This window comes from Cibotium barometz, chromosome 30 (assembly GCF_041138505.1).
Source record: "Cibotium barometz isolate CiBa-2024 chromosome 30, ASM4113850v1, whole genome shotgun sequence".
NCBI lineage: Eukaryota > Viridiplantae > Streptophyta > Polypodiopsida > Cyatheales > Cibotiaceae > Cibotium > Cibotium barometz.
In genome coordinates this window covers 47,497,046-47,514,902 of record NC_141075.1, presented here as the reverse complement: position 1 = coordinate 47,514,902, position 17,857 = coordinate 47,497,046, and the positions used below count along the sequence as shown (strand labels likewise).

At 43.6% G+C, this 17,857-nt stretch overlaps 1 protein-coding gene across 23 annotated transcripts in view; it reads right to left on the bottom strand.

The window, feature by feature from the left end:
- The window catches only part of LOC147621566 (protein GAMETE EXPRESSED 2-like), a 210,058-nt gene that overhangs the window by 75,018 nt on the left and 117,183 nt on the right, over positions 1 to 17,857 (bottom strand). For 18 of the 23 annotated variants that reach the window (XM_086824342.1, XM_086824350.1, XM_086824348.1 and 15 more), the window contains one exon: positions 12,560 to 12,792. In XM_086824342.1, the coding sequence (XP_086680468.1) occupies positions 12,560 to 12,792 (233 nt within the window). Of the gene's footprint in view, positions 1 to 6,563; positions 6,655 to 6,854; positions 6,944 to 12,559; positions 12,793 to 17,857 lie in introns of those variants that run through there. The other 5 variants (XR_015269849.1, XR_015269848.1, XR_015269850.1 and 2 more) reach the window with 3 other exon arrangements.

Here is a 17,857-nt window from a genome sequence, read left to right as displayed (position 1 = left end):
ATCCCAACAGGCGACAACAATTGGAGCCCGATCAAGAGGAGTGTGATTAGACAGAGCCACTTAGCTTTGCAAAACATGACGCCCTTGCCCACGGGAGCCTTGCCCATGACCATGACACTTCAAGCAAAGCACGACAATCATCTCCCACCATAGAAAGACCTTCTCTCGCCAACTCAGTCCCACCACCCACGCAGCAGCCCTCCACGAGGGATATATTACGACGAGGGTAGAGAGTATATGCTCTCAGTTCTAGTACCAGCTTTACCGTTCATTTTTAATTCCTAGCATTTCCATTTATTATGTAGCTCAATGTTGCATTTTTTTTTTTGGAGCCTCGGGAGCATGTTATTGTGTGAGCATTGCATGCATGTATGTATTTTGTGTCCGCACGTGTCCATTTGCTGTCACTTGGTCAGCCATAAGGAGCTATTTTGACATAGGATTATTGGTGCCAAAGCAAGCACAAGACGAAGACGAATGCAACCTCACAAAAATGAGAAGAGAAGATACACCATGTCAAAGGGACGCAAGCCCATCAAGCAGGGGAACATTTTGTGATAGTACCACAAGAAGAGAAGATAACCATGTCAAAGGGACGCAAGCCCATGAAGAAGAGGAACATTTTGTGATGGTACCACATATAAAGAGACACAGCTTAGGCTCCAAAATATTTCTTGATAGTGGCACGCCTGGTGGGATCCTTTACTTCGCATTGTGGCCCAGTGACGCAAACCTACAAAATGTTTTCCATGCAGCTCATACTACATTCCTATTTTTGTTTTAGGTTCCTAGCTTTTCTTTTAGACTTGTGGCATAATGGGACCGCTAGCATCCAAAGGCATAAGAATTTTGGAGATTTGCAACCAAAACTGTTAAGAAAGTTGATAAAGAACACAAATATTTCTCAGCGGCCGATAAGGCTAGTTTCCCAAGAATAAGGGAAAAGCTTCTTGATAACCTTGTTGATGACCAAGCTTAGAGGCTGCACAGATCTTTGTGAGTAAAGGGAGACAATGAGTGCAAGGGAGACAATGATGCAATCAAGACTCCTCTTAAACCTACAAGGGTTGATATAAAGCCTTAAGATGGGGTTGGGAGTGAGAAAGCAGACACTGATGATAGAGATTTTATCCTTCAAAACATAGTTCCAGACATTCGTGAATGCTTCATGAACCAAGCGGTTGCAAATGTTTAACAAAAACACGTATGAAACTAACATTTCATTCATGACTTTTTTTGGATAAGATAATCGTTTTTTTGGTACTTCGAAGTACATTTTTCTGTTGTGCTTGTTTTTTCGTGCCCACTGCCGGCTGCAGCTTGCCAAGCACTCCCACGACTGGTAAGTCATGACTTCAAGTCTCAAGTTTTGCTTCTCAAATTCTCGATAAGCGTGTGCCATCACCCGTGAACCTGTGAAGAGACTTGAACTCTGAAGTTTTACTTGTTTTTAATACTGCAGTCTATTTGTCAGCCGTCAAGCGCTCCAGGCTCCCGGGCCCCTACACATCTGCCGCCTAGCCTGTACGGCCTATACCTATAGGCTTCCGTTGTGCCAGGGCCCAGGACAGTACGGCTTGTACCTGCTAGGCCTGTACAGCCTGACAGCCTGTATGTGTAGGGCCCAAGCTGCAACTTGCAAGTTGCAAGTGGCTGGCAGCTCCTACACCTACCCAGGCAATGCACTGGAGGCAATTTGCAGTTTTGGGGCTTTTTTTACATTTGCAGGAGTTAGGGCTCAGGACCTGTCACCCTGGTCCCTGATGCGGGAGTTTTGGGGCTTTTGTAAAATCTGTAGATTTGGGATTTTGCCCAAATATGGTGCTTGATATTTAGGTTTTTTTTTCCAAGTTTGGACTCCGGAGATACATAGGCATTTCTAGTTTTGGTATTTGAGTTTTGTTGTAGCTTCATATCTTTATTGTTGGGATTTGGTTTTTTCCAAACTCATGTTGGAACTTGGGACTTGGTCTATGTCATGTGATTTTTATTGAAATCAGATTTTTATTTCACGTTGATCAAAGTTTCAAACCTGACCTCTAGTTTCCTAGAGGTTTTAAGTAAGTTACAGCTTTTCATGTCTGGTGTCATGACTCGTGAGGTTTTTATGAATTTCAATTTTCAGCGTGTATGAAATCCAAATTCCAACATCGGCTAGTTTGAGTTTTGTGCTTGACCAAGTTAGCCAGTCCTGGTGGCAGAGAGGTGAGCTTGCACTGATGTTTCCTGCCCCTGCCTGCTCCACTGCTGCCCCCGCATGCCCCACTGCTGCCCCCGCCTGCCCCACTGTAACCCCGCCTGCCCATTTGCTGCCCCTTTACAATCCCTGCTTCCCATCTCCTGCCCCACTGTTGCCCTTGCCAGCCCCATTGCTGCCCCCGCCTGCCCCTCTACTGCCCCCGCTTGCCCCTTAGCTGCCCCCGCCTGCTCCTGACCATCTGCTCCCACCTCTGCCCCCCTTCTCAAAAGCACCCGCCTCTGTTGCTCCCGCATTCTGCTTCCGCCTTGCTACACCCACCTTGTCCTCCCTCCCGCTCCCCTTTTATTTCAGCAGCATTTTTATTTGGATTCAAGTCGGCTGCCGACACTTTCTCGATTGGCTTTATGGCTTCTTCTGCCGCAGCCAATCTTTCGTCACCCCCACTGGCCGGGAGAATCATCGATTTTTCACTTCCACGGCTGTTATTGCCACTCTTGATGGTGTACCCCAGGTTCTTGTGCTTGTTCCTGATCCATCGATTACTAACGATCATATTATGCTTCAGAGACCTGATGATTATCATTTCCACCAGAGGATGGAGATTGCAGGCAGACCTGAGACAATCCTCATAATAAGGACTGAGAGTAGGAACGAGCAGATCTCGTGGTCGACGAAGGACCCCCTTTAGAGGCGGAAGTATGTCTCGCATAGGTAAGGGAGGGAAAATCTGACAATGTAAACCTTACCTCTCTCTCCCACTCCAGGGAAAAGCCAAGGTAGTCCTCAAAACTGGAGAGGTACCTTGACAATGCGAATGCGCAACATCCGCACCCCATGTACGCATCCCTGATCATTTGTTTTAAGATACAGAGCTATCATGTCATATGCTTGATATTTGGAGATCTCATGATTTCTCACAGGCCTCTCAAAGCTTGGCCTCTGCTCTTTGTGATATTAGTGACTTTTATCACACATGTAACCTGTCTAAGAGGCAAGAGGCCTTGGATTTAAAAAGTGCTATTAGACGTAGATTGGCTGCCTTATAGAAAGAGCACGAGAAACATCCTCATGCTCAATGGGTTGCAGATTCTTTATGTATTGTTAGGGTAGAACTTCATCACTCTCTTGAGTAGTGCGCGGAGTACCGTTTCCATGCCCAAGATCCTTCTGGACACACATGGCTGGCAGATGCAACAAACATTTCTTTGCTACTCGCGGCCCATCTCATGCCAGAGATAGTGTCAGGCACAGGGCACAGAGGAAGATTTGGAATGCATTGCCACATTTGATCACTCAGGAGATGTGTGCCGCTCTAGATGCCCCTTTTTCTATGCAGGAATTCAGTCATGCTCTTCATGCCTTACCTCATGGTAAGTGTCCAGGGGAGGATGGCCTTTCCCCTCTTTTTTTCATTACTTTTTGGGATGAGATTGGGGCTGAGATCACACCAGCTCTCGAGGAGATGTGGGACACGTTCTATGCCTTCTTCTCTCTTTGAGGGGCTTATTTATCTTATTCCTAAGAGTGGGGATAAGACATTGATTAGCCAATGGAGACCTATCACCTTACTTGGGACTGCATATAAGATTCTTGCTAAGGCAGTGAGCATCAGATTGCAGCCAATTTTGCAGGATGTCATTCATGATACTCAGAATGGATTCTTACACGGCAGCAGCATCTTTGATAACACTTTCTCGTTTTGAGAGGCCGTCGAATGGGCTAAAGCGAGCAATCAGCCCTTAGCCATTCTGCTCTTGGATTTTGAGAAGGCGTATGATAGAGTGGATTGGGACTTCCTTGAGGGTACTCTTAGCCATATGGGCTTCTTCCACAGATGGATGAAGGGAGTTTCATGCATGTATCGTGATGCCCACAGTAGAGTGCTCGCTTGTGGTGATAGAGGAGAGCAGTTTCAGATTTCTCGCTCAATACGGCAGGGTTGCCCTTTAGCCCCATTATTATATATCATAGTTGCAGAGGCCATGAGCATCTTTCTCCGCTCCACTGCTCGTATTTCTGGATTGAGGTTGCCTCTTCGTAGTCAAAAGGAATTGGTTGACTCTGAGTTAGCTGATGAAACAGCCATGTTCTTGGAGGCTTCACATATATGCTTATGTTCCTTCTGGCTGACTGACAACCTATTATGTGGAACGAGCTCATCAGGGATAAGGCCGGTCAGCAACTTGGTGCATCTCGTTATATGCAGTGGTCGGGATGGGAGAGATGTGCATACACAGTTCTTGCTTGGAAGACCTTTAAGAGTCCTCCGGAGGATCGGAGAGCTGCATCCATTCAACATCTTAGGGGCTCTCGCATTCGTACTGATCAGATTGATGCAGCTACTCCGCATGAGTGGCTCTCTAGGACCTTTCATGGAGACTATCATCCGAGTTGGCTGGGAGTTTTTTCGAGGATAGGCATACCTCTGCAGCTTATTGCTCTCCCGAGCCAGGAGGCTACAGATTGCATCATTTACTCTTATCATGCCTAGAGGGATATTGAGGAGATGTATGGAGGAGATCATCCCAAATACTAGGCTTAGTCCAATGAGGATTGTTGGTCGTTCCGGGAAGCATTGGTTCATTGACCCTTCTCCTCATATAGTGACTCATGGCTCCTGCCGCTTCTTATATGGTGGCAGTCCTATCAGATATCTTCAGTGGGATCCAAGAGAGTGGGAGTGGATTGACGCCTTCGATCCTTTGAAAAGCCTTCCTTTTTTCACTTTCACCGTTCGGAATGCCAGGCTTCTCCTCACTCGGCACATGCATAGGATCCCTACTCTCAGGCCTTATTGGGAGAGCTATGATATTTCTCCGATGATACAGCGCAGATATTGGCAGAGACTTTGGCACTCGTACAGAAGGAGCCAAATCTCTCATTTCTTTTAGTTATTCTTACATGGTGGTCTCCCCACCAATCAGTGGAGATCGGTTTTTGGTGTAGCACCTTCTTGCCCTAGGTGTGCGGCAGATTCTAAGACTCTAAAACATTGTTTATGGGGATGCAGCACTGCACAACAGATTTTGGGTTCTGTAGCCCAACTGATGGGCAAATTGAGTGGCCGAGCCATGCATGTGACTTGGAGGACAGTTGCTTGGCTCTCCCAGTCTGGTTCGTAGCTTTTTTATGAGGGCAGTGGTACAAACTCTGCTATTTTCATTCGTAGAGGTATTACCCAGCATGGTTTATTGCAGGATAACCCTCACTCTGATCATACACCCCCTAGACAAAGGATTGACACCAGTTGGGAGATGCACTGAGGCTATTGAGGGTGTCCAGATTTTTGGGTCTCAGTGCATTAGTACTATATGAGGTGATATCATGCATACTCTTATGGCTACTTGGGCTCGTATTCAGGGGCCCTCTCGTTCTGCGCAGGCAAAGTGCATGGTATTTATGCAGGAGTGGGACCATGGCATCTTCTTTTCCCCTAGTACCATAGGTCTTCCATAGCATCATGATGCTCCTCAGTGGTTGAAATCACCTTACATATTGGGGTGATTCTATTCTTTTCCGGCTTATAGCTGTGATTGTTATATGTCTTTTTCATACTTAATAGAAGTCTCCTTCTGGAAAAAAAAAAATCCAATATCATGCATCATTGTATGTATGAATTTCAACATGTGCCATGTATTATTTACAGCATGCCTATGGCTTGACCAATCAAACTGGAGGTATTTGGGAGGCCATGTATGATATTCCACAGAGACTTCAGTCAAACGTTTTCATACTTTTCATTCTCCCAGACGCTTGACGAATGCCAACGAATGTTTGGAACTATGCTTCAGTGTATGGTAGCTGGATACATGCACCCCAATGAGTGGAAGGCATGGTTCCCATTAACTTTGAGCGAGAATCCATGTGAGGTTAGCAAGACCACTATCACTTGAAGATGCATTCACCAAAACATATGAGGTAGACAAAGCCATTTCGGTACAAATTTAGTACTACGATTTAGAGTTATGCAAGAGCCAAAGAGAAATGAAATTCAATATAAGCTTAGAAATCCTAGAGATGTAACAAATTGTGGCCTTGGGAGAGAAACCAAAGTGGGCAAGCAACCAAACAAAGGGAATGGTTTCAAAGTGATGCTCTAAGGAATCACAAAAGAGACAATAGGGCAATATCACAAAAGGCTAGACGACTAAAGAAGAAGATGGTTTGCATTTGGAGAAGAAAAGAAAATCGGATAGAAGCCCAATGGATAAGACACTAGTCTAACCAGAAATTTGGGTTCACACTAGCAAGCTAATTTCTCAGCAAGATGCCACTGTTGCATTTTTTTGGAGTCTCGGGGTCATGTTATTGTGTGAGCATTGCATGCATGTATGTGTTTTGTGTCTCCACATGTTCATTTACTACCGTTATGTGCATCTTGCATAATTTTATCTCGCACCCATGCTCTCACTTGATCAGCCTTGAGGAGCTATTTTGATAGGGACGAGGATCACCTGCGCCAAAGCAAGCACAAGATGGAAAAGAAAACGAACATTTTGTGATGGTACCACATATAAAGAGATACAGTAATGTCATCATGTTCAGAAAGAGTGAAACAAAATTTGATGGTTTTTTTTTTCAGAAAGAGACTTCCATTACGTATGAAAAAGACATACAACAATCACAGCTATAAGCCAGAAAAGAATAGAATCACCTCAATTTGTAAGGTGATTTCAACCACTGAGGAGCATCATGATGCCATGAAAGACCTGTGGGACTAGAGGAAAAGAAAATGTGCTTTGCTTGCGCAAAACAAGAGGACCCCTGAATACGAGCCCAAGTAGCCATAAGAGTATGGATGATATCACCACATATAGTACTAATGCATTGAGACCCAAAAATTACATTCATCCACCTTACATCTCATCCATTCATTCACATTACATCACATCCATTTATATTCATTCAGATCCACGATCCCACTAAAGATATCTGATAGGACTGCCACCATATAACCACAAACACCATGAGTCACTATCTAAGAGGGGTCAATGAACCAACGCTTCCCCGAACAACCAAGAATCCTCACTGGACTAAGCCTACTATCTAGGATGATCTCCTCAATGCTACATCTCCTCAATCTCCCTCCAAGCATGATAGAGTAAATGAAGCAATCTGTAGCCTCCTAGCCTGGGAGAGCAATGACCTGCAGAGATATGCCTATCCTCTTAAAGACTCCTAGCCAACTCGGATGATAATCTCTATGAAAGGTCCCAGAGAGCCACTCATGCGGAATAGCTACATCAATCTGATCAATACGAATATGAGAGCCCCTAAGATGCTGAATGGATGCAGCTCTCCGATCCTCGAGAAGACTCTTAAAGGTCTTCCAAGCAAGAACTGTGTATGCACATCTCTCCCATCCTGATCACTGCATATAACGAGATGCACCAAGTGGTCGACTGGCCTCATCCCTAATGACCTTGTTCCACATAATAGGTTGTCGGTGAGCCTCATCCAAAGACCTAGGAAGCCTTTGTCGCAAAAAAGGTCTCATGCTTCTTCATGCTCTGACAATGGCTGCAATAAGAGGGGAAGATGGTGCCCTGATATCAGCCTCTATGAACAAAAACCCTACCCGAAGTGTACATCTATGAATATGAGACAAGAAAAAATCCTTCCAAGGCTCAGTGCCTGGTAGGAAACCTCCGACCAGAAGTTTGAAGAGCAACGCCCTACACTGAACATCCGGATCGATAATATTCAAGCTCCTCTCTTGTCTAGGCTGAATAACTGTAAGCCAAGCTTCCCTGGCACAAGTGTTTGAGGTGCCATCCAAACTCGACCAGATAAAATTGCAGGTCAATTGACCAATGCAGGCACGAGAGAAGCACCAACAAGAGGCAATAAACCAAGCCGAGGCAAGCAATACCTGATTAGCCACCAAAGCTCTGTTGGAAATAAGTGCACACTAGGTGTACTATTTCTAGTCTAGTTTCACTTAAGTCTTTGTGTCTTGAGTCTAGTGCCATGTGGCATCTCTACATTTATCCCATAAGTCAGTCTACTCAATCTTGTACTTCTCACCTATATATTGTAGGTGTTATATCAATGAAAGTATCAATCTTGTGTCTTGTCTACACTCATCTCAAGGTAACTCTTTGTCTTTCATTTAGTTCTTGTTTCATTTATAGTTTTGCTCTTGTTTTCATATTTCCTTCATGGTATCAGAGCAGACTGCTCTTGTCCTGTGTTGCCCACCATCTCCCTAAGCTGCGCTCAGCTGTTTGGATACGCTGCGCTCATTTTCCTAAGCTGCGCTCAGCTGTTCAGTTGCCGTCTGGCCACTTTCTTGCTGCCGACCTGTTTTCCAGCAGCTGCTACGGAAGCCTGTACGTGTTCAGGCTCATACACAGCTCTTGGCCGACCTGTTTTTGATGTTGCAGCCGACTGCTACAGCTGTCCATCTCTACAACAGTCTGCTCACGCCCTGATTACAGCTGCCGCCGCCGCCCCCTACAACAATATCACACAGCTCTTCACAATCTTGAGTTCGCATTTTCCCCCTTCAAGCCGCCTAACTATTCAGTTCTGCCATCACTTCTTCTTGAAAAGTCTAAGGTACTGTGCATTGTCTCCTTTTTGTTCATGCTCATATCTGAAAACTGCTGGTTCCTCATACCTCGATAGGCTGTCACATGCTATGGCCTTGACAAGTGGTGAGAGAGCCGGCTTCTAAAAACATTTTTGATCTCTTCTTTCATTCATTTCTGCAATCTTGTAAGGGAATAGACACTGCCCTTGCATTTTTAGCAAGAGGTAAGACCTTCCCACATGGCCTCTTCTACTCATTCTCTCATGTCTATCGACAAATTCAACGGGTCCAACTTACATACTTGGCAAATCAAAATCAAGTGCCATCTTATGAAAGAAAGTCTTTGGGACGTTGTTCATCCTGCTGCTCCCGAAGATTCCGACATTGAGCAAGTTATCACTTATGCTCCCACTGCCAAGAATGACAAAGCCTATGCTATCATTTTGCTCGGTCTTGGAGATGATTACATTCATCACATTTCCGACATACAGTCTGCTTCTCGAGCATGGATCACTTTGGATACCCTTTTTGGACCCCGCTCCAAAAACTCTAAGATTGCACTTATGATCTCATTCTTTGATCTATATATGCAGGAGGGAGCTACTATAGCCTCTCATGTCAATTATTTTCGCAGTCTTATGGTTCAGCTTGCATCAGTGAAGTCCCCCATCTCCGAAGATATTGCTATTGCTGTGCTTCTCAAAAGCCTACCTGACACCTATGCTACTCTTGTTACTACCTTCAAGTATCACAATAATCCTACTCTTGAAGGTATCATCAATGCTCTCCAAGAAGAGGAAAGAACAAAACAACAAAGGGTAACTGACACTGCATTTTTAGCAAAGAAAGGAGGTTCTAAGGTAAGAAAGCCTTGCACCCATTGTGGAAAAACTAATCATATGGAGAAGGACTGCTTCAAGGCCCATCCATGCACCATTTGTGGCCGTGATAATCACCGGGAGAAGGACTGCTATTCTAAAACCTCTACATCAGCCCCTGCATCTACCTCAGCCCATGTTGCTGAAGCATCTACATCAGCAGATCTTGCTGTTCATTCCTATGATGAGGAGTGGGCTTTCTGATTACTTCACCTTTCTTGTCTACCACTTTGACCACCGATGATGTAGGTCAAGGGGTTCTATGTCTTACTCATTCTACTTTAGGACCTCTCTCTTGTCCCTACTTGAGAGGCAGAGATTGCCCTTGAGGAGGGATGTCTTCAAGGTCCATCTGTTTGTCTACAGTCAGTTCTACAGTCAGTCTTCTGTCTATCTAGTCTTGTCTGTCTATCTATCTGTCTATCTGTCTATCAATCTGACTGTGTCTTGTTTTAGATCCATCTTGTCCCTACCCTTGTGGACCCATATGAGGATATCACTTGAGGAGGGGTGTCTCAGGATCTTTTTGTCTCTCATGTCTAGTCTCTCAGTCTATCAGTCTTTATGTCTATCTTCTAGTCTTGTCTTTTTTTGTCTTCCTCCTAGTGTCCACTTAAGGAGGGTGTTGGAAATAAGTGCACACTAGGTGTACTATTTCTAGTCTAGTTTCACTTAAGTCTTTGTGTCTTGAGTCTAGTGCCATGTGGCATCTCTACATTTATCCCATAAGTCAGTCTACTCAATCTTGTACTTCTCACCTATATATTGTAGGTGTCACATCAATGAAAGTATCAATCTTGTGTCTTGTCTACACTCATCTCAAGGTAACTCTTTGTCTTTCATTTAGTTCTTGTTTCATTTATAGTTTTGCTCTTGTTTTCATATTTCTAGTCTAGTTTCACTTAAGTCTTTGTGTCTTGAGTCTAGTGCCATGTGGCATCTCTACATTTATCCCATAAGTCAGTCTACTCAATCTTGTACTTCTCACCTATATATTGTAGGTGTCACATCAATGAAAGTATCAATCTTGTGTCTTGTCTACACTCATCTCAAGGTAACTCTTTGTCTTTCATTTAGTTCTTGTTTCATTTATAGTTTTGCTCTTGTTTTCATATTTCCTTCAAGCTCTGGAAGCTAAATCTAATCTCCTGGAGCTCCAATGAAGGAGCTTCTTCTGGATACTCATAAGAACCGGAGAAAACTTCTCTACAGGAGAAATATCAATCTCAACCTGGCATCCCAAATATCTAGCAGTGCATCCTCTACTGATTCAAGTAAAACCAAGCTCTGTACCCCAAGCAACTCTCGGTGAATCATTAACCCAAAAACAAACAGATTTGTGCCAATTAATGAGTGCCCCTACTGCCAAACAAGACTCCTCTAATGCTACCCAGAAAGAGAGTAAGCATATATGTGAAGCCTCCAAGAACATGGCTGTGTCATCAACTAACTCAGAGTCAATCAACTCCTCTTGACTACGAAGATGGGAGTGACCGCAAGTCATAGTGTAATGGACAAATGCTTTCGGAAACAAATATGCCAAGTGAGGTATCGATATTGCCAAGCACTTGATCAAAGGTTGGGTTGATCCGGCCACACAATGCGACCATAAATGAGATTAGGGTTGGCAGATTAGCTGGAGTAACCTTAATCTGGGTGTAGATTATCCAATTGATGGAAAAAGATAGAGAGGGATGAAGTTGTGATGTAAATACTAGTGGTAGAGATTATTAACCGGCAACAACGCAGATATAACGATAAATCAAGGTTTTTTTTGGAAGGGTTGCAACCCTTGGATGTGGGGGCGCAACGTCAATAGAAAGCAACAAGGTGATAGGGGGGGATCATCACAAGCACGGGAGATAGCGAGAGCATCATATATAAATGAGCATATTCTTTGGTTATATCTTAGAATATTGACATAATATTCCTTATTTCTCTTCACTTGTCAATGATACATTAAATAAACATGATGTGGTCTATGGTTTTGATGAGCATTGAGATTGCATTGCACATTCCAGACAGTTACATAGTCGCACACTCCAACCATAGACCCATTCTTCTTTGTGGCTTGGTCTTGGGAGTTGATGATAGCCATCATTTGAGCAGCTTTCTTTGCTAGGTGTTCTTGGGCTTGGGTTTAGCTCCAGAGCTTAGGCTCAACAATATTTCCTGACACTCAGACATTGTATCACGTGGACTTGATGTAATTATTTTAGTCTCATAGGTCACTTTGGCCTTTGAAGAAGTTAATATATCTCTCTTTCTTTCTTTCTTTCTTTGTCTCTCTTTTTTCTTTCGTGAAATGGTGTTTTATATTATATGTAAAAATATACATCAGCCACATTGGCTCACATAGAACCTATGGCCCCAAAAAAAAACCCCCCACAAAAGATCGTCTAAAGGATCATGACCATGCAAACCTGTACACTAATAAGAAAGCCTCCTAGCCAAATAAGCATCCCAGATAATATATCTCTCTTTCTTTCTTTCTTTCTTTGTCTCTCTCTCTCTCTCGCGTGACTCTAGATCGGGTCACGGCACTACAAGAAGCCCGAGACTCCTTGGACCTCGCGAGCAACCCAAACGTCAGCCCCCATGCTTGATATCCTTGATGGCCTCCTCTCCTACCACGGGGTTAGCTCCATAGGCTGTATGATGATGATGATGATGGTCCCATTTTGTATCATATGGCTCGGATTTGACATTCCCAGCTCATAGCTCTAGTCTTTGTTTTCTTTTGTACCATGATGAGATTACATGGACACTGGACACTATTGTATCACTTTTGGTCTCATAGACCCATTGGGTCTTTTGAGCACGTTTAATATAACTTTCTCTCTTTCTTTCTTTTTAAGTCAACCTCTAAACATACAAAGCCGGCTTCATTTTTAGTGACTTACAACTTGACAGAAAAACTTAAGAAGTTTAAAACATAAAACTCACATTATATTTCATTCCGTTCAGGGCCTTGTTGCATTCTTTCAAAGTGGCTCGAAACTTTATCCCTTTTGCTTGTGTGGTGAATACTCCATTCTCTATGACGGCAGTAGGAAGAGGACTCCAATGATAACTTTCTTCTTGCTTGAGTTCTGTACTCGTTGTGCTTTTCTCAGGTAATTCTATCAACAAACTCCCCTTTTCAACCTGAATTGCAACTTCAATCTTACTCATATCATCTGCTCATTGATAATAAAAAAACAATACTGTCAAACATTACCAAATTTGGATATAAGCCAAAAAAATGTTTGCAAATATAGGCCCAGCCCCAAGTCCCAACTTGCAAATTATGCATATCTATATGATACAGTCCAAGACCACCAACAGTTCCTAAAATGCTTTCTATCCAGTTCTTCACTAACATCTAACCAATATATTTGTTTCTAAAGCACATGATGTTTGCCTAGCTGGCCTGTCATATAGGTCCCCTCACCAGCACCAAGACGTTTTGATACAGGAACAGGAAAAAGAGAATAAGAGCTGCCTCCCACCAAGGGGTGGGGGTTGTTGTAATACCCCTACTGGAGAAGGGTTCAACCTTACGGTTAGCAGGGGTAGTGGGGTTTTTGAATACCCACTGCCCCTACTAGCCCTTGTCAACAATAAAGGCAATAACACACAACCCTAAGAGGAATAATGAATGAGGTATATTTAAGAAGGCCAATCACAATCTTCCTTTTTTTTTAAGAAGGCTATAGTTAAAGAGATTCCACCATTTTTCCTCCTTTCTTCTGGTGGGACCTGATTTTGTAAATGGTCTCCTATCCCCCCTGCCCTTGGCGGGACAGGGCTCTAACATTCAAGAGGTTAAAAGGCTGATAGATGGATTGTCTTTGAGTAAGGCAGAAAAAAAAAAGAGTCTAATACTCTTCCCCTTGGCTAGCCACACTTTAAATTTTAGTATTTGCTAATGTAATGTGACCCTCAGTCTTAACAAACTTAACAGGTCTCAAAATCCACTCTCTACGCTGGTGGTATATTCTTCATTTGTGTTGCACTAAGACTGGTTACGTAACTTGGACATGGGTTTCACAACGAGCAGGAGCTCCGGCAACACAGCTTCCCCTCCCTTCCTTGTTTACTTGCGCTCTTTCCTCCTTTCGTGGCTGCTTCCTGTTTAGCTTGCTCTCTTTCTTCAACATTTGCTTGGCAGCTTTTGGATTCACCCCAACCAGAGAACTCCACTCTACCCCAACCAAGACCCTTTCAATTGTCTTTTCTTGGACAGTCCAACTCAACGACATCTCTAGAAGCCACGACCTTGATCTGCAAGTTCATCAGCAACAGACCTGCAAGGAGTCAAATCCAGATATTATGGGATGGTGACTCAACTTTCTGTTAGAGTTCAGAGGGAGCGGCAGACAAAGCACTAACCAAGTAGGTCCGAAAATTTGATTCCCTACAAGAAAGCGGGAGCCATCTTATAGTGGATTTGCGAGGTAAGAGGGGAGGTTCTCCGGTGAAGTGATGAGAACTCTTGGTGAGAAACTATCCAATCCCCAAAAGCTTTTGTTTTCATAGTCGCAATTAAATGTGCCAGCATCAAAGTCGCAATCAAATGCCAGCTTTTGTTTTCATAGTCGCAATCAAATGTGCCAGCATCAAAGTCCAAGGTTGCTTTTGGTGAAGGACTTCAAGAACTAAAAATGCCCATTTTTTCCCGACTGGCCTTAGGCCCAAGATCCTCCCATGGTTCCCAATTTTTCACCACCCGTAGGTGCTTAATTATCCACCCGTATGCGATCCTCCCATGGTTCCCAATTTTTCACCACCCGTATGCGATGCCACAAAGAAAGCACCAAGGGGGTTTTCGAACACAGGACCTCTTGGTCCTAGGCAAACACCTCATTGGCGTAAAGATGCCTATCTTGCAATGACATGGTAGTGAATATTGAGTATATCCAGGCCTCCATGCATTTTGGAAGTGCATACATGTTCTTCTCTGATCAATTTGACAGCCTTTCTATCTGTTTTTGTCCGCCATAAACATTCTAAAGCTTTGGACATGAAACTGTCAATATCCTTATTTGACCAAGGCGTAAGAGGCAAGTGGAACTAAACATAAGCCATGATCATGGATTGGACAATATGCAGCCGTACATGTAATGGCCATGTCGACAGTTTCCAATACTCAATCTTATGATTCAAGTTATCTATGAACCCATTTCCTTTCTTACTTGAGAGACACTTTCCATCCGATAGGATAACCAAGATGCCGTACAATCTGATCTGGAGGCAATATGAAACCTGGCCAAAGAATGGAACAACTTCGACTCAGTAAAATTTACCTTCAAACCGGCAGCTAGTCCATATAGCTTCAAAGCATCCATGATTATGTTGTGTTTCTGTGGGAAAAAAAGGAATCATCTGCATACGCTTAAACTAACAAATTGATTGGCTCCTGTAATGTCAATACCATGTAGCCTCCCCTCTACAATCAAATTGTCCTTGTACAAGAGCAATGGATGAGTAGCTATCGCATAAAGCAATGCACTTAGTGGGCATCCCTATCTCACCGATCATCCAAGCATAGTGGTCAGGTACGATACCGTACGGTTCGTGCGATACGATACGGTATAGGAAAATACAGTATGATATTAAAAAAATTCTTATCTTACGGTCTTTTAAGAAAATACTTACAAACTTTAGTATTTTCAATTTCAAAGAGAAGACAAGTTGTCACATGATGATGACTCAAACCAAAATTCCATTAAAACCAAGTTGAGAACATACATAGATGTTAGGCTCAAGCCTAAGTCATACAATGCGAGGCGCTCTAGGCACATATAGCCGTAGTAGTAAGTACAAAAAGTGGTGCACAAAAAAGGGAGGCTAGAGGGTTGGGGCTAGAATCTAGATGGAGAAGTGATCACTATCAAAATCAGAGCTCTCACTAGGATCATCTCCATCAGAAGAGTGCCTATCGGAGCACTTGCACAAGTCACCCTCGCTAAGGATGTTGCCCTCGTCATCAAACTCGGGCTCTCTAAGCTCCTGTGACAAGGCAATTAGAGCGTCCTCATTTGCAAGAGCGGAGGAAGAACTACCAGAACCTCAACGTGTGTTTTAAAAAATTACTTATAAACTTAGGTATTCCCAATTTTGAGATATGGAGTATTTTAAAAAGGAGGGAAGCATCATAGTACAGAGGAGAGCTCAAACACTCATAGACAAGCACAATAACTCCCAAAAATAATAATGGTTTTTCAAAAAAAAAAATCGGACAAACAAATTTCGGGAAAAAAAAACTTTCCTTGGAAAAATCCGTACGGTATTCTGTACGATATGCTATCGTGCGTCGTACGGAGACAACTATGCATCTAAGCTTCCTTGGAGCAGAGCGTTCATTTCCAATAATATATTTGTAGTCCTTTTCTCATATAGCCAGTAGTATATGATATTACTCATTTTTAGACCAAAACCCATTTTGCCCATCACTTGAGCTATGAATTGCCATTGAACACTGTCAAAAGCCTTTTCAATATCTATTTGCATGATGAGTACATCTTGATTCGTGTATTTAGCATATTCAATGCCTATATAGGCATTTGCAATATTATCCATGGTTTTTCGCCTAGGCACAAAACCATATTGAGCAGAGAATGCAGCCCATCATGAAGGACATCTTTCAATCTATTGACCAGCATTTTGGAAACTAGCTTGTAAATAACAGGCATAAGGGTGATAGGTCTCCAATCTGTCAATTTATCACATAGCTGTTTTTTTTAGGGAGCAAACACACGAGCCCTTGCTTCCAAGAAGCTGGCAGCACACCAGAGTGCCAACAAAGATTAATCATATAAAGCACTTCATTTTCAAGTGAATCCCAATACTCAAGAAAGAACTCTATTGTTAAGCCATCCCGACCAGGAGATTTCTATTTCCCTAAACCACGCAAGACATCATGCAACTCTTCCTCTAACAAAGACAATTCTATTTCCAATGCTTTATGAGGTGTAATAATTTGGTGAACTTGCAAAAGAACATGGCGTGCATGCATGGTTTGCTACAATGGCTGTGTAGGGGCAGCAAAAAGGGTAGTAAAATGGTTCACAAATAGAGTGGGAGATAAGGGACAGCCCTGTTTCACCCCAATAGTGCTATGTATGTCCTCTGATTCCCCCCCTGAGGCCCATACTCTGCTAATGACAAATTCATAAAGTGTGATGATCCCCCAAAACATCTCCATTGGTACTCCCATGTCCTGCAGTCTCCTCATCAATCAGGCTTGTTGGACTATGTAAAACGCCCTGCAGAAATCCACAAAGCAGCAGTATATCCAGTGCCCATGTTCTCTACCCTCCTCAATGAGACCCCATAATGTGAAGATGTGCACCAGTGTGGAGTGGCCTCTCCAGAAACCTGCCAGCCCTAGTGCTTTGAGTCTCTGCTCCTCCGCCCATCTGCTGAGCTCATGCTCCATCCAAGCTCAATCCATAAATCTTGGCCAATGTGTGACCAATCATAATAGTCCTGTAGTTACCGGAATCCATGGGATCACCCGCTTTCAGAGAACGGGCACAATGATATTAGAAGACCAACTAGTAGGGAAACCTCACATAGGGCCCTGTTAAACATATGAACTAGAAGTGGAGCCAATACATCCCTCGCATGTGAAAAGTGCTTGGCAATCAGCCCATCATAATCATGTGCTCTCCCATTCTACATCCTGTCAATAGCACCTCTCACCATGCTCAAGTGGAAGGAGTGGGGGGGACAAGGCTCAGGAGGGTGGGAGAGAGGTAGTTGTCCAAGGGAGATGTGGTAAAGGGAGGTGGCGTATGCATGCCATATGTCGGGTGAGGTGATCTGGGTCGATGGGCGACGATCCTAGAAGAGCCTCCAAGCCTCCTTACAGTCCCATCCCAAGCTCTACATTGATAAGGTGTGTGACTACATAGACAGACACGGAGGTCCAACAATCCTTTTGGCAGGAGTTTTGATGCCCATTCTATTCTATTATATGGAGCTCCCATCTGGGGTCCTAGTTTATACCACAGGAGGAGACGGAGGGAGGAGCCAGCCTGAGACAGACTCAGAGGATGTATATGAGGGGTGGAAACCGATGGAGAGGAGACTAGTGATGATGATCATGATCTCACGCATGATTAGAAGTAAGCCATCAATGCCACACGAGCTTGTGCAGGCGGAGATAGGGGCTGCACCGATTATGACAGCGACTATTTTCCAAACAGTGAGACAGATTATGGGAGCTCCCACCAGACAAATATCCCAGGCTCACCC